Genomic DNA, 26,124 nt, shown 5'->3' on the forward strand with positions numbered 1-26,124 from the left:
TCTCTTCCCTTTATTTCGCTTTTCGTCACCAGTCAATAAGCCCAGTTGGTTTTCCCCTTTATAAATGGTTTGGCATCTGCCCCTTCTTTTTCTACTCCAGTTATCTCATGCCTGGATTGTTACAACAGCTGTCTCCTAACTGGTTTCCCAGCCTCCAGTTTCCTCTCTGGTCTGTCTCACACACTGCCACCAGATAAATCTTCCTAAAAAGCTTCTTTCTTCATGAAACTACCCCACCAAAATCTCTGGCTTCCGGTTATCAACAGGATAGTTTCAACCTGTTAGTTAGATAATCAAAGACACTGCAATTTGACCCCAACCTACTTTTCCAACCTTACCTCTCACTGTAGATCTTGTATTACTGTGTAGCTGGACTATTTTGCTTCCTGGTTCCTAAAATACTGCATTCATTCCTGTCACTCTGCCTTTGGTGACATTATTTCCCTTGCCTTTCTTCTGTCCCTTTCTATCCATCCTTCAAATTTCCACTTGAGTCCAACATTCTCTCAGATGTGTTTCTAAACCAGGATCATACACCTTCTCTCTTCTGAGATCTTCACGGGACTAAATGAGTGTCTAGCACATAATAAGTTCTCTACAAATATCACCTACCGTTACCATAGCCTTCTTTGTATTCTCACTTGATATTTACCACATATGGCTTTTATTACTAATCAATTTTTTTAATAATATGGCATGATATTTTATTTTTTAAACCCATATTTCCTGAAGACACTGGTTCATATTCATTTACAGTTCTCAATAATGTCTAGCACAGAAGCAAGCAATCCATAAAAAAATCTGTCAATTGAGTTGACCAACTAAAGGCACATTTGCTTTTATCATGTAATGAAATTTGGGATGTAAAACTTCAGTATCAAATAAAGATTTCAAGCAGCATTTCTTATTTTATTACATATTAAATGTTTAAAGAAATAAACTGTATTTAGAATTCAAAGGGCTATATTGTGCTGGGCACAGTGGCTCACACCTGTAATCCCAGCATTTTGGGAGGCTGCTGCAGGATTGTTTGAGCCCAGGAGTTGAAGAACAGTCTGAGCAACATAGCGAGACCCCATCTCTACAAAAAAATTAAAAATTAGCTGGATGTGGTGGCATGTGCCTATAGTCCCAGCTACTGGGGAGGCAGAGCCAGGAGGAGTGCTTGAGCCCAGGAGTTCAAAGCTATAGTGAGCTACGATAGCGCCATTGTGCTCCAGCTTGGGTGACAGAGTGAGAGCCTGTCTCAAAAAAAAAAAATCAAAAAATAAATAAAGGGTTTTATTAAGTCATTCTACCTCATATACATGGGTGAAAAAGGGAAAAAGAGCAAGGCACAATACTTCAATGTTCAGCTGGAGATAATCTCATTCATTTATTTTGGAAGCAAAGTTCTTCATATTTCTCTGATGTACTTACTTTTGTTTTAATCGTATATAGGAAGTTGATAAATTGTTCCAAGCCTCAGCATTCTGAAATGATAGAGAATTCAGTTATAGACTATTCTCATTTAGGTAAAATAATTGCTGAAACCAAAAATACAATACATTTTCCTACTTTGATATGTGCTCTTTGAAAAACCACAATTTTCAATAAGGTATGTTTAGAGGTATATGACAAAATTAAACTTTTTTATAATTTATAAAAAAGTAAAAAAGAAATAGTCAACCAAATGATACAACTATTATTGTACTGATTTGGAATTGTTAAGATTTTATTTTCAAATTTAGATTTACAAAATAGTTGGATAATTCACAACATAATCTATATTCTATATAGATTTGTTATAAATCCAAGGCAATGCAGAATATTGTTTTACCTATATTAAAAGGCATTGCTAGTCTACCATCATGCTTTTTCACCAGATAGGAGAAAAAAGAGTGAGAATGCGTTCTCCAGTGTTATTACCAAGTGTTTCACCGAATATTTTTCTCTACCTATTCCTGTATTCAATGACAAAAATAAAGGTCTTACATAAATGTTGATTCTAACAAGAATGATATGAATTATATTTGTTCCTCTTTCTTCTACTATTTATAAAATATATAGTTCTCAACTTCCATATATATGACTCAAAAATTAAGTGACACTGGACCTCTACTTGCAGGCATGGCCAAGTGAGTACCAGACTAGCCCTCTCACCATAAAAAGCTACAAATTGGAAAAAATATAGTAAATAACTGTTTTTGAGAAGTTGGACAACAGGCAGCACAGGAGTGTGATCCTAGAAAGAAGGAAAAAAACTAAGGAGTCTGAACAATCAACCTAGGCTTTTGTCTAGAGGCACTTTTAGGGCTGCAGCAAAGAGAGGTAGAAACTAAACAAGGCACATCAAGTCTTACTGAGATGAGAAAAAAGAAATCAGAGTTCAGAGCTGCAAAGGTAGCTGGAGTTTGCAAGACAAAATACCAGGGAAGAGAGATCTGTGCAGCCTGGGGGGTGTGTTTGGAGAAAAATGGGGAGTGACTACTAAGAGGTACAGGGGTTTCTTTTTACAGTAATAAAAATGCTCTAAAATTGATTGTGGTGATGGTTACACAACTCTGAATATACTAAAAAACACTGAATTGTACAATTTAGATAGGTGAATTATATGGTATATAAATTATTATCTCAATAAGGCTGTTAAATATAAAAGACTACACACCAAAGAACTTCCTAGTAATGCAATTAACACAGGCAGCACATTTTAGTGAATGACAAAATATATATGACATTGCTATACATTTTAGCAAAGTACCTTTTTAACTAAAAAATTGTTTTATCAAAATTATTTCCTAAATGAAACCATGAATAATTTAGCTATTATGAGAAGAAACTTATCAGATTTATAAATCCAATACCTTGAGGTGTGATCTTCCCTCAAATGTATACTTTCCTCCAACACAAAAGGAATTGCTGAACTATACAGTATAATTCAGATGGCTCAGAGAATAAAGAGCTGAAATAAGGAAAGAAAACCAAACTTACATCGGGTTCTAGAGTCACACAACGCTGAAACGCCTTTGCTGAACCTCCATAGTCTTCCAAGGCCAAATATGCACAGCCTAGAGAAAACCATACCCCGAGCTGCAAAGACAAAAGTCAAAGTCATTCAAACACATAGATGTATTTATAGGATGTAATCTGAAAATTATTTAAGATACTATCAACAAACATACTACTATAAAGAATTCACAACTATTTAATAAATATTTGCCTTACACTTAGTTTGAACGTAGGAAATTTAGCAATGGAGAGTCATTTTTCCATATAATTTCCAAAGCCAACACTGAAAGTATGTGCAATGTCACCGCTTATCTTTTGCCGAGAAAGACCATACTTTGTGTTAACCAAACTCCTTAAATGTGATGGACAGCTCTGTTTATAAACCTTTATATTAGAGCCTGATATGATAAACCTGGGATTAATCAAACTTTTTTTTTTTTTGAGACTGAGTCTTGCTCTGTCGTCCTGGCCAGAGTGCAGTGGCATCATCATAGCTCACAGCAACCTCAAACTTCTGGGTTCAAGCGATCTTCCTGCCTCAGCCTCCCAAATAGCTGGGACTACAAGTGTGTGCCACAACACCCAGCTAATTTTTCTATTTTCTATAGAGACGAGGTCTTGCTCTTGCTCAGGCTGGTCCCAAACTTCTGACCTTAAGCTCTTGTCTCGGCCTCCCAAAGTGCTGGGATTATAGGCATGAGCCACTGTGCCTGGCATAATCAAACATTTTACTGAGATCTACTATGTAAAAGGTAGTTGGCCTTCCTTATCTATGAGTTCTGCATCCATGGGTTTAATCAACCGCAAATTGAAATATTCAAGAAAAGAAAATGGATGGTTGCATCTACTGAACATAAACAATATAGTACAACGTCCACATAGCATTCACATTGTATTAGGTATCATAAGTAATCTAGAGATGGTTTAAAGCATATAGGAGGATGTGCATAGGTTATGTGCAAATACTACACCATTCTACATAGGGGACTTGAGCATCCATGGATTTTGTATCTGAGAGGGCTTCTGGAAGCAATCTCTCATGCCTACCTAGGGACAACTGTATACAAAGTATCAGCAGATTCACAACTGATGGATGTATTACAACCTTAAAAGGACAAACTTATGCTTTCATCTTCAAATTAGACCACAAGTACTTCTGCAGTGTAACCAAGAGCCAAACTACCTTAGCATATATCTGCTTAGGCATGCCTGGAAGTAGTTCAGAGAAAGGAGGTTCAGAATCTGGATTACCAAATAGTCATTCAAAATGTAAAGCCTGACTTAAGACGATAAGATTTGTAAACACTGAGATTTAGAAAACAGTTAAAATAGGAAGTAGCTATTCAAATTACAAAAAAAATTCTTACATCACAAGGTTTCCTTAAAATTTGATAGCCCCCGCCAAAAGAGAGATAAAAATGATAAAAATTCAATGAAATTAGTCAGAAATGCTATTATGAGTTATTTTCCTTCCAGACATAGTCAGTACAGCCAACTTTACAAGTAGATTGAAGTCTACTTTCTTACAGACTTCCAGTCCAAAGGCAGCGGGCCAGCTGATAGATTGGTTGTACACTTTAGGATAGGAAAGGAAATAAGGTGCTCTGTTATCTGTCCATAACCTTCCACAGAGGCAGAGTAGGAGGCTGCCTCTACACCCCTCCTCCCTCAGCCATTCCCACAAAACTTGTTCCATATGGCCAGCTGAGCCCTGAAAGTTCTTTAAGCAGATAAAGATTTTTAGTAATTAGAGATAAGGCTTAGAAAGCAAATGTCCTTGGGCAATTTAACACTTTGCCATGAATTCACAAGAGGCGATAAATAACTGCTATCAGGAGCCTTTATGGAGATCACATTTTGTTAGAGGGATAGGTAATGCCTGAAAAGAGGGTGGCTGGCTGTGTGTCTGGTGCGAGGGGGGAGAAACAGAGGTACTAGGCTGAAACTAAAAGTTAGAAGTTCACTTTTCTGAATCATGGGACTTTCAGCAACTTAAAAATGAGCTCACTACTTTGCTTTCATCTGGTTATTTATAGAATCAAATGAAAAGAGCTTCAATGCACCAAACCACACTCAGTGGACATGATACACTCTGAGAGGACTTAAAATCTGATGCTAGCATATAAAATATACAGAACAAGCTCTCTAACTTCCAACCAAGCAGAAAGTTCCAAAATCTGGGTATCATATTTCATCAATTCTAAGATATGTTTTTTTCACTATTTAACATCTTTGAAATAGAGATACATCTTAAAAACCAATAGCTTGTCAGTTTTACTGTCAACATTTTTTTATATATACAAAGCAGTACTTAAAGGTGTCTCTTACAATTGATGGCATCTTAGACACAATGAATTATAGCAACAAGTTAACTTGGAATGAGGAATAGCTGATTCTGGGATTAAATCAAGAACAATGAAAATCGCCTTCAAGGTTCTCAAAATGCATGTGCCCTGCTTGTCTTCTGCATCAGCAAAGAACAAGTACTATTTCCCGTATGTTGTTACAAAAATAATGAGTGTACATTCAAGATCTAAATAAAGAACTTCATTTTCTAATCTACCTGAAAAGATTTACAAAGACTGCAAATGTCCAAAATTGCAATTACTTTATATTTCTAAAATAAGCTGGTGATGAAATTAGCATTTATTTTTTTTTAAGTTTTTAAAACCAGTTAATGTTTTGTAACCAGTGTCTTAAAACCAAAATGAACTTAATGAAACTTAGATGACTTCAATTAATATAAAGTATAATGGTTCCCTTTATTTTTACTCTTATTTTTGCAGTGTTTTAGTAACTTGCATTTGAAGGAAAATCCTAAAATCATTAACTGCTAGATTTTATCTTTCGATAACATAATTATAATGAGAGATGACCTTTGCACACACCCTATTCTTTGAAATCATGCAATGGCTCTTAAAAAAAAAAACAACTCTAGGATCTTCTAATTGCTTGTGGCTGCCCCACTAAACCACTCATAGCTTGCTTCTTGTTTGGAATCCTCAGAGTTTGGGGAACTAAGGAGAACATTTGGTGTCTCTTTTACTCTTTTCATTTTTAAAATATTAAACTACTATTACTAATAGTGATTGGCATCTTGGTTCAGAATTGTCATACTCTTTTAAGAACAGAACATCATGAAAGAAAAACAAAACCAAAAGAAGTCTCAAAAAAAAAACTCTCATGGGATTCCTCAAAATAGAGTTATATATGCTTGAATGCCAAGATCTCTATCCTTTGGTCCAGTGCTATCAGGTAGAAATACAATGCTAGTAGACTCATTATGTTTTCTAGTAGCCACATTCTAAAAAATAAAAAGGATTGGGTGAAATTTATTTTAATAACATTTTATTTAATTCTACATATCCAATATGTGATTATTTCAATATGTTATTGATATACAAAATTATTGAGATATTTTATATTCTTTTTTTTCACACTAAGTCCTTGAAATCTGGTGGGAATTCAACACTTACAGCATGTCTCAGCTTTGACTAGCCACATTCCATGTGTCAATCGCCATATGTGGCTAGTGGTACTGTATTTGCACGATACTCTACTGTTTCTCTGGAATACAGCCATAGACGCTGGAATACCTTGCATCCTTCACTTCTTTGTCCAATAAAAAACTAGCTCCTCTGGCTGAGACCCTCCCTTGAGCTTCTTTCATATAATGTAGTTACTTATTCCTGTTTCTTTATAACATCAACCAAAATAATTAGTTCTTAATGAGCATCTACTATGCGTGCCAAGCACTGATACCACAAGCTTTCCATATATTACCTCATGCATTCCTCACAACCACCTTGCAAGGTAGTTATTAGATCATTAAACATGAAATGTCTGATTTCCAATCAAAAGTGTGGTTTATTGTATCTTAAACAAGAAGCAGTACAATTAATCAGAGTATGTGCCTAAATTATCAACACGGTTCTGCCATCTTAACAGTAGCTTGTTTATGTCAGCAGCAAAAAAGCCTAGAGAGCGAGTGGTGATGAAATCGTGAAAGGCATTTTCCACAGCTTGTTGGGAATTCAATATTTTTCCTTGTAAGAAGTGGTCCAAAGCCTGGAAGAAATGGAGTCAGTTGGTGAAAGGTCTGGTAAATACAGGTCGATGACAGAGTTTCCAAGTCCAGACTCTGTAGTTTGAACAGCATTGTTTGTACAACATCTGGTCAAGTGTTGTCTTGCAAGAGGATTGGCCTGTTTCTATTGACCAATCTCAGTTGCTTAGTTGCAAGCATCCTCATCATTTCCTCCAACTGGTTGCAGTAGACATCTGCTGTAATCCACTGACCAGGTTTCATGAAGCCATAGTGGACAATGCCAGCGCTAGACCACCAAACAGGCACCATTAGTTTTTTTTGATGAATATTCGGTTTTGGACCATATTTTGGTACTTCATTTTTATCCAAACATTGTGCTGACACTTGCAATTGTCAAAAAGAATCCATTTTTCATCACACGTTAGCAATACAGTGTAGAAATGGCTCACCTTTATGTCATGACAGCAAAGAAAGGCAAGCTTTCTAATGATTTCTCTTCTGACACTCATCTAATTTATGCGGAACCCATCTATCCAGCTTCTTTACCTTGTTGATTTGTTTCAAATGGTCCAATATTGTTGGAATAGTAATGTCAAACTTTGCTGCTAATTCACGCATACATTGAGATGGATTCACATCCACTACAGCTTTCAGCTCATCATTGTCCACCTTGGTCTCAGGTCACCTACGTGGCTCATTTTCAAGATAAAAATCACCAGAACAGAACTTCTTAAACCATCCATGTACCATGTGTTCATTAGCCACATCCTTCCCAAACAGTTGGCTGATATTTTGAGCTGTCTGCGCTGCATTGGTTCCATGACGGAACTCATATTCAAAAATAACACAAAGTTTTGACTTATCCATGGTTTCACAAAAATTGCTCTACAAAAAAAATGTGAAAGATAATCACAAGCAAAACGTGCATTTGAAAGACTGAGGATGTATCTTCACAATAAAAATAAAACAAGAAGTGTCAAAGTGAAACGTCAGAGGTATCAACTGTCAAACTTAGTACTTAAGGAAATCTGATATTTCATGCTTAGTAATGTAAGAAAGATGACAAAGAGTCAGTCTGGGACAGAGGAGGGATTGGACCCAGTCAATGTGACTCTAAAGCCCACATCTTCTCCCACGTGGCCACACTGCCTCTCACTACATCACTCTGTCCATACCACAAACCATGATATATGGCAATACCATCCTTGTCACTGGTAAAGAAAGAGAGGGAAAAACAGGGCAGCTCACATGTGCTGGGAAAATCCACATCAGTTTTTTTTTAAGAACCAGAAGCATATCTCTTCTCCCCTAATGGCTCTCTTGATTGGGCCAGGCAGCTGGACAAAGAAGCAGCCGCAGAAGAAAGGATGGCCATGTTTAATAGGAGGGAAGAGCTGAAAAGAAACCTCTCATCAAAGGTACTGGGCAAGAATGGAGCAAGATAATCATCTGATAGACGGGCCCTGGTTGAGATTTCTGTAGAGCTTATTCCCAAGGCAAATCGCGAACACAAACTGGCCATAAGTAGGCAATGACCTTCAGGGGCTGATAGTCTGTCATTTATCTCTGGGCAAGCCAATGCAGAAACACAAAAGCAGAGCAACTATTTATTTTGAATGTGACAATATCTGTACTTAAAGGATGATTTTAAATTATTTTTAAAATAATCAACATAGAACAAGAATGGTTGAGGAGAGCATGGTCCCTCTGAATTTCCCTCACAAAGCCCCCTAGAGTGTAATGTGTGTGTGGGGGGAAGACAGGTAACTAGGATTCAAGAGGTCCTGAGTAACTGTATGACCTTGGCCATGTCACTTAACCTCTGAGTCTCAGCTCCCCAAGTGTTAAATGAGCAGCAGTAATCTAAGCTACCCCAGATTTTGAAAACCCAGAGGTGACAGGGTTCAAAGGTGCACTAGTGCCATCTAGTGGCAAAACAAGTACATTGATGATACAAATCGAATACAAACGCTTCCTTTTGCACAGGTGTTCCCCAGCCTTATGATGGGGTTACGTCCCAATAAACCTATTGTAAATTGAAAATATTCTAAGTTGAAAATGCACTGAAGACACCTAAACTACCTAACCACACAGTGTAGTCTAGCCTACCTTAACTGTGCCCAGCACACTTAAATTAGCCTATAATTGGGCAAAATCATCTAACACAAAGCCTATTTCATAAAAAAGTGTTGAATAGCTCATGTGATTTATTGAACATCACACTCAGAGTGAATGATGGGATGGCTGTATGGATGCCTGAAGTACGCTTTCTACTGAATGTGTATGGCTGTCACACCGTTGTAAAATCAAAAAATCCTTAAGTGGAACCATCACAAGTCTTTAGAAACAGCAGGTTTGAAGAGCTAGAAGGGAAATAATTAAATTAAAGGTCCCAGAAATCAATTCAAAAGAGGCCAAAAGGAAAATATGGCCTACAAAAGAAATAATTTGGCTAAAGCCACACAATGGTTACTGATTCCTGGTGTTCAAATATGTGTGATGAAGAGAGTGACTGCAGTACTTAATTAAAATAGAAATAAAACAGTTTGCAGGCTGGGTGTAGTGGCTCACACCTATAATCCTGGCACTTTGGGAGGCTGAGACAGGAGGATCACTTCAGGGCAGGAATTCGAGACCAGCCTGAGCAAAAGTGAAAACCCATCTCTACAAAAAATAGAAAAATTAACCGGGCGTGGTGGTGGCACCTGTAGTCCCAGCTACTGAGGAGGCTGAGGCAGGAGTATCATTTGAACCAGGAGTTTGAGGTTATAGTCAGCCATGATGATGCCACTGCAATCTGGCCCGGGCAACAGAGCAAGACCCTGTCTCAAGAAAACAGTTTGCTGCTGAGGGCTAGCAAAGACTAAGCACCTGACAATGGGCAAAGATTACTTTTATTATTAAAGGGTTAAATTTTACAAGGGCATTTAAGGCACACCAGCAATAGGTACCACTAGTAATAGGCACCACTTGGTTACATATCACAATTTTCTTCTTAAATTATGAGCCTACTACACAAATTTCCTTCCTCCTCGAGGTTTCTACAGGATGAATAATCAGTAGCTTCACACTCTCCACTCATTTCTCTTGTAGAATCAACTGCTTTGAAATTTTCTGTCACACACAATAAAGGTCAACATACTATAATCTAACCCTAAAGTCATGCAGCACTCTCCATTCTCTCCTTTCTATATCCCTGCCTCATTCCCATTCCCCCAAATGTGGATGAGTTGTTGAATGCAGTTTCATCAAACAGGAAATGACCCAAGCCAAATCCAAGAGTGATATCAATGTTGTTTGGTAGTAGCTTTCCCCAAAATGATACTTTATGCTCCTATTTTTTAAAAATGTGCATCACCAACTCTTTCATAACCAAATTCTCATTTACTAAATTCTAAATTCTCCCTAAGGAAACACTAAGGAAAGTCTTGACCTGCCAGCTTCTTTTCTCTCTCTAAATGAATAGTTTCCTCTATTTCAATGTCTTCCTTGAAATTAAAGAATCAGCTAAATTTCACATACACTTTTTTCTTTTACTATAGGCTATTAATTGTTTAATGCCCTTCTCTTATTCTTGTCCTAGGTTTGGTTACCAGTGGTTCTTATATTGGCCCATTCTTTCCCAAGAGTTCACAATGTGAAGTAATATAGGTGTTTACATGTCATCTGCAGGTAAGATTCTTCCGTTACATATATATATCTCCCTACTTTTAGGCTACAGACAATGGGGCAATAATGCTTTTCTACCACCATTACTACTACAGTGCAAAAGGCAGGAAACAAAAGTACCACATGTAACATCTTTTATTGAGAACTTACTATGGGCCAGGAAATATATTAGACACCCTACATATACTAGCTCTAATTTTCCCAGCAACAAATTGAGGTAGAGATTATAATTTCCATTTTATAAAAGCTCAGAAAGATGAGGAGATCTGCCCATGTTATCTTCCTTGGGATTACTAGAATTCACAATCAGGCCTATGGTAGCAAAGCTTTTGCCCTCCCCACAATATCCTAGTCACAGCTACAGCCCAGATGTTATCATGGGGCTCGTATTTCTTCCCAGTTATGCAAGTTAGACCTTAAGAGTTTCATTTTTATTGCTCACCAATATGAGAAAGGAAGAATAAAAAGGAAAGAATCTCTTTTTTCTGTACATATTCTTCACACATGTTCATCCTGTCCTCTATTGGAATTTAAGTGCCAACCTCCTTGAGTCTTCCCACCACAAATAATATTAAGTTCACAAGAGAAACTATATAATGCATTTCAAATAAAAATATTTCCTCCTTTCAAAAACTAAAATGAAAGAGAAAGTTAACCCCTACAGATCAAGGCAGAGCAGGGTACAAGCCCCCAGATGACTGTATCACAGAAGTCTGGTCTGCGTTATGCATCAATGGGCTGGGAAGGGGGTGCCTCAGTTCCTCTAAAATCCCCGAGTCTCAAGGAGATTCACTTGCTGTCATGTGCTGGGTGGTCCCAAAGCATCGATCTTACAACTTCACTTTGCTTTTGATGAAAGTCCCGATGGCTCTTCATTAAAGGAAGAAAAGTTCAAACTTGACAGCTTGGTATTCAGGGCTTTCCATAACTTCACCCCACCCAAATCTGCCATTACCTCCTAACAGAAGATGGTGTACTTGAGAGGCAAATGTATGCAAAATGCTTCTAGAACAGTACTTGGCACTGTGTAAATACTCAACATTAATTCCTATTATCATTATTATTATTGTAACTGAATAAAATATAAACAGTCAAAACCTATAGTTACCAAGAAACTTTTCTTTACATGGTTGGTTTTTACATCTGCTAGTCTCCTTTCCTGGAACACAGTTTCCCAATGTTTCCCTCCTACCCAAATCCCAACCACTCCCCCTAGTTCACACCAGCGTTCACTTCATCAGGCCTTTTCCGACCATTCCCATCCTCATTCATAAGGTCACCCAAAAGCATCTCTAAGCACCCAGAGTACGTTGTCTATTTATTCCACCCCACTGTAGTCTTTCATTTTTGCCTTCAACCACGTCCAGGTCTCCAATATCTTGAAAAGTTTTACCTGGCCCTTCTGCCCATTGAGTCCAACACTCCATGTTAGACTCTCGCCTCTCTGGTGTGCTCCTAAAATGAACAGTCTGTAGATGCTATTTCCGTTTTTCTCATCTACCACTCACTCTTTAATCTCCTTAATCTGTTTCTGAACATCACCAGTGAGCTCAAATCCAGGGACCTCTTCTTAGCCCTCTTTGGAATTTATCACTACATGTGACATCACACACTGACACCTGTTCTTCCCTTAGTTTCCATCAACCTCTTTGCTTGAGTTTCCTTCTATCCCTCTGACCAAGACTCTGGTGTATTCTGTTTGATTCCTATTTCACCGGTACCATTTCTTCTATCTTCCGCCGGTGCTAGAGATGTCCAAGATTCAGGACATTGCCTGGTCTTCCAACACAGTTTTTTGTGAAGAACTCACTCACTTTCACAGCTTCAACTCACTTCCACAGAAAAGCCCCATCTGCACGCTCAGTTCTAACCCCACGATTGGGCTTCACTCAGGCTTTTATCTCCAACAGACTATCAGCCATCTCTGGTTAAATACAGCACTGTCTCCTCATACTCAACATCCAAAATGACATCACCTTGCCTGCAAAAGACATTTTCCCTTCCTCCTAAATTCCCTATAGCTATCAATAGAGACATTTTCCTTTTTAATCAATTGAGAAAACTGGCATCTTCTCTGATTCCAAGGTCTCCCCCAATACTGCCAGCCCAATGAGTAAGTCCCAGAAAATTTCCTTTGCAATGAGGCTTCAATCTGTTCTATCTTTTCCACGCTTGCCGCTAAAGCCACTGATCACTCACCCATGACATTCATTCCTTATTTAAACTTCCTATAATACCACTTTCGTCGTATCACTCTCTTATTCAAAACCACAACAAACTCCCACATCCACAGGGTTAGATAACCCTGAAGGAGGGCATTTAAGGCCCTTTGAAAACTAGTTCTATCCATTATCATTTCCCAGCGGAAACTCTCTGCTCTCTGCTGATAGGTTGACATGGCCTAATTCTTTACCACATCCGTGTCTGGTACACAACAAGCAGTTGATAATGCTTAGTTAGGCAACCACATAATGTACTGTCCAAATTGCAACACTTTTGAAAGTGAACAGGGCACTAAAAATAATTTAAATTACATGGTTTTTAAAAACTTATTTATTGACCAACAAATTAGTTTTACTATATCAGGTTACTTATAAGATCATTCTATTCAAAAATCATTTTCAAAAATAAAATTATCTATTAAAAAATGAAAATGAAGTAAAAAAATTTTAACGCTGATTATCTGAATGCTTAAAAATAACAAAGGAATGTTAATCAAGCCATATACTTGTATTTGTATGTTTTCGTAATTTATTACAGAACTAAAATTACATTAATTTTTCTTAGATATTGATATACTTTAATCAGTTTCTTAGTCATATCTGGTTCTAATACTAAATCATTGAATATATGTTTTCAATATGATTTCAATTTTTTCATAAGATTGCCTGCTGTCCACTTTAAAGTTGTTCTTTATTGTTAATTGTCAAATTCATTTTTATATATTTAAAATTGCTGAAAGCTTTTATTGACTCTTCTGTGGGCCATAATAATTTTAATTGAGAAAATATTCTTTCTAAATGTACTGAAGTACCTGGTAAGCTTAGAGTACTTCTGCTACATAGAATTCTTAATTCTTAAATTAAATATTCTTAATTCTGGTTTTATTAATAGCGCAACTTTATTTTCTTAGGTATTGTCTTTTGGCTTCCATTTAGAATACCTTTCTTCGATAAATATTTTTAACAAGACAAAATTCACCAAATAAGCTGTCTCTGTTTATGATTCTTTGTAATGTTTCACCAAACTTAGATGCTACTAAAATATAGACCTTCTCAATTACATTCTATTCTAATGTAGAATATAAATGTATTCAATTACAATCAGAAGCTCAATCAAAAGTTTCTTAGAAATTATTACTAATGTTATAAGTGCAATGGTATTATGGTTATTTTTTTAAGTCCTTATTGTTTAGAGAAATATACTGAAAAATTTTTTAATGAAATGATTCAGTGTATGGGATTTGCTTTAAAATGATATAAGGTGGATTGGGGAAATACAGATGAAACAAGACTGGCCATTGTTCCAACAGCATCTGCTTACTTCATGTCTCTGTCACGTTTTGGTAATTCTCGCAATGTTTCAAACTTTTTCATTATTATTACATTTGTCATGGTGATCTGGGATCAGTGATCTTTGATGTTACCATAGTAATTTTTTGCAGGCACAACAAACCACACCCATGTAAGATGGCAAACTTAACTGATAAATTCTGTGTGTGTCCTGACTACTCCACTGACTAGCCATTCTCCCGTCTCTCCCTCTCCTTGGGCCTCCCTATTCCCTGGGGCACAACAATATTGAAATGAGGCCAGTTAATAACCCTACTGCGGCCTCTAGGTGTTCAAATGAAGAGTCGCATCTCTCACTTTACATCAAAAGCTGGAAATGATTAAGTACTGCGTATCACAAAGTAGCCAGAAGAGAAACTTTTGAATGTCCTCATCACAAAGAAATGATAAATGTATAAGGTGATGGTCACACTAAATACCCTGATTTGATCACTATACAACATACATATGTATCAAGATATCAAATTGTACCCCATAAATATGTATAATTACAATGTGTCAATTAAAAAGAAAAAGAAAAGAAAGCTAGAAATGATTAAGTTTAGTGAGAAAGGCACATCAAAAGCAGAGACAGGCTGAAAGCTAGGCCTCTTGTGCCAAACAGCCAAGTTGTGAATGCAAAGGAAAAGTTCTTGAAGGAGATGAAAAGCGCTACTCCAGTGAACATACAAATGATAAGTGAAACAGCCTTATTGCTGATATGGAGAAAGTTTCAGTGGTCTGGACAGATGATCAAGCCAGCTACAAAATTCCCTTAACTCAAAGCTGAATCCAGAGCAAGGCCTAACTCTCCTCAATTCCATAAAGGCTGAGAGAGGTGAGGAAGCTACAGAAGTTTGCATCTAGCAGAGATTGGCCCATAGGGTTTAAGGAAAGACACCATATCCATAACATAAAAGTCAAGGTGAAGCAGTGAACACTGATGGAGAAGCTGCAGCAAGTTACCCAGAAGATCTAGCTAAGATCACTGATGAAGGTGGCTTCATTAAACTATAGATTCTCCACATAGACGAAACAGCCTTCTACTGGAGGAAGATGCCATCTAGGACTTCCATAGCTAGAGAAGAGAAATCAATGCCTGGCTTCAGAGCTTCACAGGACAGGCTGACTCTCCTATTAGGGACTAATGCAGCTGGTGTCCTTTAGTTGAAACCAATGCTCTGAAAATTCTAGGGCTCTTAAGAGTTGTGCTAAATCTACTCTGCCTGTGCTCTATTAATGGAACAAAAAAGCCTGGATGACAGCACATTTGTTTACAACATGGATTAATCAATATTTTAAGCCCACTGTTGTGGGCCACTGCTCAGAAAAAAAGATTCCTTTCAAAATATTACTGTTCATTGACAATGCACCTGGTCACCCATGAGCTCTGATGGCAATGTACAAGGAGATTAATGTTTTCATGCCTGCTAACACAACATCCATTCTGCAGCCCATGGATCAAGGTGCAATTTCAACTTTTAAGTCTTCTTATTTCTGAAATACATTTCATAAGGCTATAGCTGCCATAGATAGTGATTCCTCTGATGGGTCTGGCAAAGTCAATTGAAAACCTCTGGGAAGAATGCATCATCCTAGATGCCATTAACTACATTCATGATTCATGGGAGGAGGTCAAAACATCAACATTAACAGGAGTTTGGAAGAGGTTGCTTCCAACCCTCATGGATGACTTTGGGGGGTTTAAAAGACCTTCAGTGGAGAAAGTCCACTGCAGATGTAGTAGAAACAGCAAGAGAACTAGAATTAGAAGTGGAGTCTGAAGATGTGACTGAATTGCTGCAATCTCATGATAAAACTTGAACAGATGGGGACTTGCTCCTTATGGATGAACAAAGAAAATGGTTTCTAAAGGCGGAAACTACTCCTGGTGAAGATGTTGTGAACAGTGTTAAAATGACAACAAAGGATTTAGAATATTACATAAACTTAGTTGATAAAGCAGCAGCAGGGTTTGAGAGGACTGACTCCAATTTTGAAAGAAGTTTGCTGTGGGTAAAATGTTATCAAATATCATTGTCATGCTACAGAGAAACCTTTGTGAAAAGAAGAGTCAATAGATGCAGCAAACTTCACTGTTGTCTTGTTTTAAGAAAGTGCCACAGCCACCCCAGCCTTCAGCAACCACCACCTCATCAGTCATCGGCCATCAACATTAAGGCAGGACTCTTCACCAGCAAAAGAAATTACAACTCGCTGAAGGCTCAGATGATCATTAGCATTTTTTAGGAATAAAGCATTTTTTAATTAAGGCATGTACATTGGTTTTTAGACATAATGCTGTTGCACACTCAGTAGACTACAATATAAACATAACTTTTATATGCATCAGGAAACCAAGAAGTTTGTATGACTTGCTTTATGATGATATTTGCTTTATTACGGTGGTCTAGAACTGAACTCATAATCTCTCTGAGGTATGCCTATATATATACTGCCAAGTAATATCATATATAGCCTCATGAAGGTGAGTGACCAGTTGATGAAGGAGGAGGGTTAGGGAAAATAATTTTTTAAAAGGCAGAGGGGACTGACAAAAGTAAAGGAAACATGTATATATATGTTGAGCAGGGGATGGAAAAATTGATAGGAAATAACATTTTCCTTTTTCAGCAGTACACGTACTGGTTTGATATCTAGGCAATGTCCTTGTTTTTACTTTTTTGTATATAAATAGCAGGCAATGAGAATAACTATCTAAGAATGGGAATAAGAATGTGTATTTAATTCTGGGCCTGTGTCTGCAAAATCCTGCCTGGGAGATTTGGTTAGATTTTCCTCCTACTTTCTTCAGTTTCTAACAACCCACAAACCCCAGAAGCCTGAGGTTGAATTTTGGTAGTTTCAGAAGTTACTTAGGAAAATGAAACAAGTGGGTACAAGTGAAAGATAGCTAGTGATCTCCAAGCACAAAGGTAACTGGTAGATGTCTTCTGGTTCTCTAACAAATGTACCATAGACAAGGTATTGAGTTTTGCAGCCCATCCCTGATATAAGAACAAACACTCCTATTTTTTAATAGGAGCTCTCACTTTTTAAATTTGAGCTCTCACTTTGTAAGAGCTCTTTGTTTTTATTTGAGCTCTCACTTTATAATGTGCTTAAATCTAAAACATGACAAGAAATAGTCTTTTTTTCCCCCATCGCCTTCCAGATACAACCACTCTTATATCAATTTGACTTTAGAAAGTCATTGAGATAGGCAAAAGCCATTCAAATACCACTTGCAGTTTGCCTACATTTTGTTATTGAACATAATTCTTTGAATATGTCTGAAAAAAAAAGAATTTTTAAAATTCCATCTTTCTCTTTCCCCTTTATTACAGGATTTAAAGGAGACCAACGTAGCACATAGGAATTCTCCTTCTTCAGAGGCAGTTCAAACTTGGTTTGGAAGTTAAAATAGGTCTATAGTGTTCAAGTTTGCATCTTATAGTAGTTCTGTGCAACTGTAGCATCAAATGCCTGCATATTTTGGCATGGCTCACAGCCTGCCTGAATTGGATTCATATGACAAGCTGCAAAATAGCCTCACATAACATCTGTTTATACTGTGACTCTGCTTTAAGCAATTGCCATTTCTTTGTCTAAGTAATTAATTCTAAATTATATAATGAGACCATCAAGCCTTGTCAATTCCTCCCTTGCAACTTCTCTCACTTCATCCCTTCCTTCCTACTGCCCCTCCCACACTGGTAACCATCAGGGCTAACACTAGACTATTACTACAGTCTCTTTCCTCTGCCTGCATCTAGTATCCCCACAGCCCATGTTGCCAAAACAATATTCCTGAATTACCTCCTAATGCACCACATTCCTTCATTTAAAACAAAACCCAAAACAAATCAACCCTTCAATGGCTCCCTATCTGCCAAATAAAAAGCCAGTTTAGCCTCATAGTTAAGACCTTTCATAACCTGGCTCTGGTCTAGCATTCCCACTGTAACTGTCCTACTTCCTTTCGCTCTGAAAAAGGAGTCTATTCAGCAGCCCCTGTCTTCCCCCAACACACATACACACCCACACCCCTTCTTTTTGTGTTTCCAAGGCTTTGCTCATTCCAGGTCTGCCTGGAATGCCCTCACCACTGCCCTTCCTTTGCCTAGTCAAGCACTACCTGCCTTTCAAAGCCAAATCTAACATCTTCTCTTCCTTGTCTACCAAAGACAGAAATGTTTGCTTTGGCCTCCATATTAATAGTGCTTTATAAATAACCCACTTGGTATTTCTTTTGATGCATCGTATTGCTGGCTAGTTTTGCCCGTGCTCTTTTCACTAGATTGTACCCAAGGGTACAAACCAGACTATCTGGTGACCTTCTGCTACTTCTTCATTCTTTGCCTCAGTGCTATGTGCACAACAGATAATTAGTATGTCTTTGACTGAATAAATGGTTAAAGATATTATTTATTTACCCATTCAACAAATATTTATTAAATACCTAATATATACAAGGTGCTATTACAGGCTCTAGGAAATTACAAATGAAAATTCATGGGACTTACTACATTCTGGTGGAAGAGAAATAGAATTTTTAAAAAGTAAGCTATACATAATATTATAAGGTACCAACAGAGAAAAATAGAGCAGGGAAGGAAAATTAGGAGTATATGGTGGATGATTTTAAATAGAACAATCATGGAGGGCCTCTTGGAGAAAGTGACATTTGAGCAAAGATTTGAATGAGGTGAGGGAGCAAAGTATGAGGATATATGGAAGAAAAACATTCCAGGCAGAGGAAGAGCAAGAGAAAGATTCCGAGGCAAGAGAGTGCCTGGTTTACTCAGAGAAGAACAAAGAGTACAATGTGGGGTGAGGAAGGAGGAAAGTTGGAGGAAGAAGGGAGAAGCAGCAACAGGAGCTAGGCTGGGGACAGCTTGAGAACCATGCAATGGGGAGCAGAGGGGTGACAATGTCTGATCTGAGTTTGAAAAGATTAATTTGGATGTTCTTTGAGAACTGGCAGATGGGGACAAAGAGAGAGGCAGGAAGATCAGCACGGAGGTAACATAATTAATTAGGTGACAAGTGATGAGTATTTGGACCAGGATGGTGGCAGGTGGCCACAAGAAGTCTGATTCTGGATATATTTTGAAGGCAGATCTGCTAGGATTTGCTGATGGATTAGATGTGGGGTACGAGGGAAAGAGGAATCAAGGACAACTCCAAAGTTGAATGCGGCATCGTTTACAGCGTGGGGATACACTTGGGGGGAACAGGTTTTAGGGGAGAACATTTCAGATATTGGAAAGGTTAAGTTGGAGTAAGGAATGGGGAGACTGAGTAAGCTGTTAGATGCAGGTGTCTAGAGTTCAGAAGAGAAGACAAGACTGAAAATAAAATTTGGGGAGTTGTCAATGTACAGATGGTATTTAAAGCTATGGGACTAGATGAGGGAGTAAGTGCAGACAAAGACAGGGTCCAAGGACTAAACCCTTAGGGCACCTCTAGGAACCAGCAAGGGAGACTGAGAAGGAGCAGCAAGGAGGAAAATGATAATGTTGATACGCTGAGAACAGACTGTGCACTTAAGAGAACAATTCCTGTCTGTGAGATATCTGGCACTGCTTAACTACGGCAGGCTAAGGGAGAGAATTCATTTTCCCCACTCACATCGCAGCTGTGGTTAGGTAAACTTTAGGCTACTAAGATAAGCAAGGATATAATACAGCTTTCTGTAAAAAGTAAAATTTTAATAACACGATATTGGGTGAGCTCTATTTTCTAGCCCAAAAAATACAGTGATAACCAAGTTAGAGCAGGATTCCTCAACTACAGCATTCTTGACATTATAGGCCAGATAATTCTTTATTGTGGGGGGCTGTGCTGCTCATTATGTTAGCAGCATCCACTGGATGCCAGTAGATGACCACCCCCACCTGCCCCCATTATCAAAACTAAAAATGTCTCCAGAAATTGCCAAATGTTCTCTGGGGGGACAAAAATCAAACCCAGTTGAGAACCACTGAGTTAGAGAAAGCTGTCAACAAAAGCCAACTCCTAAGTGCACTTTAAGCACCGTTGCTGCCAAATACGTATACCCCTTAATTTCTGCTGATAATCTGTACTTTGGAAGATTCTAATTATATTCACTACCCAGAGTGAAGAAAGTAAGCAATTAGCTCAAACTATCATTAAAAATGCACTTCTGGTTTTTTCAGTGTAAAAGATACTCCCCAAGTCTACCCAGTTCAAAAATGACCATTTCTGTACACCCACGATCACAGCAGCACTACTCACAGTAGCCAAGAGGCGGAAACAACCCAGTGTCCATCAAAAGATGAATGGGTAAACAAAATGTGGTGTATACATACAATGGAATATCATTCAGCCTTAAAAGGAAGGAGGTTCTGACACTTGCCACTCTGTCGATGAACCTCAAGGATATTACGCTAAATGAAATAAGCCAGTCACAAAAAGACATATACTGTATGATTCTATTTGTATGAGGTATCTAGAGTAGTCAAATTGATAAGAAAGAAAGTAAATGATGGTTGCCAGGGGAAGGAAGGGAGGGCGAAATGGACAGTTATTGTGTAATGAGCATAGAACTTCAGTTTTATCAGATGAGAAAGTTCTGGAGATTGGTTGTCCAACAGTGTGAATGTACTTAACGCTACTGAACTATATAATCAGAAATGGTTAAGATGGTAAATTTTACATTATGTGTATGACTGAAACAAAAAAAAAGTGTGGCTCTGGAGTCAGACCACCAGGATTCAAATACTGGCAAAATGCCCAATGGGGGTACCTGGTTCCCAGTAAGTGCTCAGTAAACATTAGTCACTAATTATAAATTAGCATTTTAACTGGTATTATACCAAGCCTGTGTGCATGGTCTGTCTGTAGCCATAACTGACAGTTATATATGCCTCTTGATTGATTATTGAAGGCAGTTATAAATAAAGGTGGGTAGAAAAACATGACTATTTCTCATAATAAAATCATTTTGCTAACTGAATATCATTAAGTTCAAAATAAGGTTAATATTTTTCCCCTCAAAATTAGATCTTCTCCTATGGATTTATCATGTCTCCTACTTTAAAGATTCAGACCCTTTTTGTATTGTTTTTTTCAAACCTTTAAAAAACTTTTTTTTTTTTTGCAGAGGAAATGACTTCGTTTTTTTGTTTTTTTATTCTTATTTCAGCATATTGTGGGGGTACAAAAGTTTAGGTTATGTATATTGCCCTTGCCCCCCACTCCCCCGAGTCAGACCTTCAAATGTCTAGTAAAAAACTTTTAAAATTTATTTGTATGTATTGAAATAAACACTATCCCTTAAAACAATCAACAATCCATTCGATATGTTATCCTATTTATAAAAAGGTTTTTCTTTCATTACTAATTCTAACAATTACCTGCAGAGTCCTACACTATCTCCAATTCTGACTCTCATTCATTTCCTTCCTAACGTATCTGCTCAAAATGACACCTAATTTTTTTTTTTTTTTTTTTGAGACACGGTCTCACTCTCTCGCCCAGGCTAGAGTGCAGCAGAATCATCATAGCTCACTGCAACCTCAAACTCCTGGGCTCAAGTGATCTTCCTGCCTCAGCCTCCCAATTAGCTGGGACTACAGGTGTGCACCACCACACCCAGCTAATTTTTCTATTTTTTTAGAGACGGGGGTCTTGTTCTTGCTCAGGATGATCTCAAACTCCTGACCTCAAGCAGTCTTCTCAGCTTGGCCTCCCAGAGTGCTAGGATTACAGGCGTGAGCCACCATGCCCAGCTGGTACCTAATTTTACTAGCCTCATTTGAGTTTAGGACGCATAAGAAAAAGAAATATCAAAATAAAACAGAAAATTTAAAGCAACAGAAAGTGAATAAGAGAAAACCTACCTGCCAACTTTTGGTGACAAGCAAGAACATTAGGGACTAAGTTCATAGCTCTCAAAGGCAAGCTCATCAGTCATCAGGATAGAAAATGGATACTCATTCAGTAAGACCAAATCCACAGAAGAATGCAAGCGCCAAGGGTGGGGGGTGGGGAGATGATTTATGAAATGTCTAACCTGCATGGGATTAATCTTCACTGAGCGTTCGAAGCATTCCACACACTCTTGAAACTCCTTGTTCCGAAGATGAAGGAGGCCTTTGGAGCGCTGAGCACGGGCACTGCGGTGCTGGGACAACTCCCAGGCCTTGTCATAGCAAGAGTGGTCTCCAAGGACATCTCCAAGCAAGCAGTACAAACTTGGCGTTTCTTTTTTCTCCAGCTCTTGCCTAAGGACTTCCTCTGCCTAGAAACCACAGAAATAATGAAATTGCTTAATAGTGACTAATGGCTATTTTTTTGCACATATATATCTTTTATTTCACACAATCCAAACTCTAATTTTGAATGTTTGACATTACTTGCTTATTTCATGCAGCTAGGACACAGGCTGAATAAGAGAGGACCAACAGAAAACAAATACAGGCATATCTCGGAGACACTGCAGATTGGGTTCAGACCACCACACAAAGCAAACATCACAATAAAGCAAGTCACACAGAGTTTTTCTCAGTGCATATAAAAGTTGTGTTAACACTATACTGTAGGTCTCTTAAGTGTGCAATAGCATTATGTCTAAAAAAAAAAATGTAAATACCTTAATTAAAAAATGATGTTAAAAAATGCTGACGCAGAGACATGAAGTGAGCACATGCTGTTGGAAAAATGGCACCAACAGACCTGCTCAATGCAGGGTTGCCACAAACCTTCAATTTGTAAAAATAATGCAGTATCTGTGAAACGCAATAAAGCAAAGCACAATAAAAAGAGCTATGCCTCTATGGTACAAGTAAAAGAGAAGAACAAGGAGTAAGAGGCGAATACTGCTTTACTGACCCTCTAGAATCCCCAAGGAAAGGCACTGGGGAGAGGCTTCTTTCACAGTATCAGATGGACCCATTTGGTGCCCCAGTTCCCTGCTGCAGGTGTCACCACTGTGACCGTTTATTAGAGCAGCACCTTTAATTTACCTCTACCCAACAACAATGAAAAGTGTGCTTTTCCTTTTTTTAAAATAGTATGGTTGGGGAGCCTAGGATTGCTGAGAAATTTATAAAAGAAGGAGGAGGGTACAATGTAATGGGCACTGCTAAAAATCTACCTCTTAACCAAACTACATCTTACCCCACAGATAAAACTTGCCAACACTAGATCTGCCGCTAGATGAGAGCAAGAAGCACAGCAGTAGCTCTATTTTGCAGCCCACATGCACACTTTCACGTAAGTATCAGTGGTGTTGCCCACAATGCTAAGATGGTGTCATCCATTGCCAAAATGGATGTAGATATCCAGGAAAGCCATCTTTTAGCAGCTAAAATGAGATTTTAAAGTCCCTAACGTACATAAGTTGGCAATTTGCAAGTTTGTATATTTGATTTTCTTTCGGTTGGACATATCTATAATTGTTAAGGAGTCTAATTTTTGAGAAATGTTTCAAAAGAGGGCTGTACTTCCAAAAGTGTCTTTAAATGTTGGTGCTTCTATATTTCTGATACAGTATGGGTTATGTATACGCTTTTAGGCCCAGTCTGAAAATGGAACTAGAATTTATAAAAGTTTCTAAGGGAAAATAATTCTAAGTCCCAAATAGCCAAAACAAACATGAAGTTTTATAATATAATTGATGTAATTCCTCTATTCACACATAATACAATACTTATTAATATTAGTGTTTCTAACCAAAACTCTACAAGGTCACCTATAAAGAGATGTATTCAACCAAAGTTATGTATAGCAGACTGTAGCCGCAGCAGAATTTTTGCTGAAATGATCCTACAGTGTGATTGAAGGCATTTCTCTTGACAGCCTGGCACTGACGGTATGGATTCCCACACCATCCCAGAAGTTCAGAAGGCTAATTCAACTTAATAAATTCCTTTCTGCTTTGGGCAGTTTCAGTGGATTCTGTGGTCTGCAACTACACAATGACCATTAGAGTAACTGGGTACAGAAGTGATTGAGGCAATGTATCCCTGGAGGAAATAGAAATTTGTGATTTGTATCTGATCTGGTTGTATTTGAAGACAGAGGGCTGTGAGTGATGAGGAGGGGTGAAATACTGGTAGTCCATGATATCCAGTGATGAAAGAATTGCTTAAATTATCACCTGTGGTAACTTAGACTAAAGCACCGACCTAATGCAAGGCTTTGTGTATTCAGTGAAAGGACATTATGAGGGAATACAACAACTGTGCAGTAAGTTGGCTGCTTCCAAGTTCACTGGACAGCTCAAAGAAAGAAAATGACACTCAGTGTTTCAAATCTTCAAGGTCAGAGAACCAGGGAATTTCTATGGTTATCTAAAATAATTTATTTTCTCTGGTAGCTGCCAAGCTGATACAGCCAAAATTAAATGTAGGTAGACACTGTTCCTGCAGGATTGCTGAAGTACAACGTAGGACGAATTCACTTTCACTAGTTCTATGTGAAAGTTAAGGCATTTCATTGGATTAATCAAATATGCTTTAGTCTTCCATTTTATTTACTCTCTTAGCTTTTAGCTATACATCATTTTATTATTCTTTCATGATTGCTCTGGGTGAGCCTGGGACTATGGTAAAAGTAACCCTATGTGGCTTTCAAAGCTGGGTCATAAAAGGCCACTCGGCTTCTGCTTGGTTCTCTTGGAATACTCGCTTGGAGCCCTGAACTGCCATGTGAGTACTCCTACTGCTCCAAGGTCGCCACACTGTGCAGAAGCCCAGGCTAATTCATGTAGAGAAATCACATGATTAGATGAGGAGAGAGAGTTTCCCAGCCAGTCCCCAGCTATCCCAGGCCCTGCTGTCCCAGGTCCAGCCACCATCTGAGTGCAAGGGCATGAGGGATCCTAAGCCACTGCCCAGTCAAGCTATTCCTGACAAGCTCTTCCTGAATTCCTGCTCCACAGAAATCATGAGAGAAAAACAAACTATTGGTGTTTGTTTTAAGTCACTGTTTTGAGTAGGTTTTGTTACATAGCAATAGTAACTGCAATAGCTGTTTAAAGCAAGAGGGTAGATCTAGTTAGTACCAGTTACTTCATCCTGGCCAGGGGCAGAAAAAGGCATTGATTGTGAAAGAGCAAGATCTAAGAATTTAAACGAGGACATCTGAGATGACTCAAATAATAGAAACACCCTAAAACCTGCTGAGACCCATACCAGCAGAGGCAGCCCTCCTCTATCCAATAAGATGGTGCTACCTTGCTTAAAGATACTACAGTGACTGCCCCCTTCCATCCCTCATTACCTCCAGACATATAAATAAACCTACACTTAAAATCTTGCTTGTTCTGTTAAAAGAACAGCCAGATTTTGTTAATTTATAAAGGGAAAACCTTGGGACCATGTAGTAAAAGAGATTCTAAAAGTGCTAGACCAGAGAGAAAAAGGATCATAATTTAAATCAGGCTAAATTTAGATACTCATCAGAAATTTTTGATTCACAGTGCTAACTCAAGCAGCTGGGGATGATTCTACATTATTTGCTCAACTGCTTGACTAAAACCTGGACTCAAATGTGGCCAAAACTAAACAAAGTTGAGATGCCAGAAATTCCTTGGTGTAATGTGAAGGAAGGAATCCAACAACTTAGAACAAAAAGGCTGTTGTTAATTTATCAACCTTCTCACCCACCCCTAACTATGTCCCCCAAGAGGGCCCAGGGGATATTCCCTTCACCTTGGCTTAGAGAAATATACTGTATATGGGAGAACCAGTATTTTTGAAAAGTGCTACAGCAGATGTCCTGTGTTAGCTGGGGGAACACTTGGAGATCCTTCTGTTGAAATGGGCTTCCTGATTTCAACGGGGATGATTAGAACCCAGCATGGCAGAGACTTGCTGATAGCACTGAACCTGGAAG

The 26,124-nt window shown here is 38.2% G+C and overlaps 1 protein-coding gene across 1 annotated transcript in view; it reads right to left on the minus strand.

Annotated features, from left to right (window-relative positions):
- TTC27 (tetratricopeptide repeat domain 27) overlaps positions 1-26,124 on the minus strand; it is a 146,187-nt gene that overhangs the window by 32,138 nt on the left and 87,925 nt on the right. The window contains exons 13-15 of the mRNA XM_069494121.1: positions 22,298-22,525; positions 2,971-3,069; positions 1,420-1,472 (exon numbers count right to left, since the gene is read on the minus strand). Of these exons, the coding sequence (XP_069350222.1) occupies positions 1,420-1,472; positions 2,971-3,069; positions 22,298-22,525 (380 nt within the window). The remainder of the gene's footprint in view (positions 1-1,419; positions 1,473-2,970; positions 3,070-22,297; positions 22,526-26,124) is intronic.

This window comes from Eulemur rufifrons, chromosome 19 (genome assembly GCF_041146395.1).
Source record: "Eulemur rufifrons isolate Redbay chromosome 19, OSU_ERuf_1, whole genome shotgun sequence".
NCBI lineage: Eukaryota > Metazoa > Chordata > Mammalia > Primates > Lemuridae > Eulemur > Eulemur rufifrons.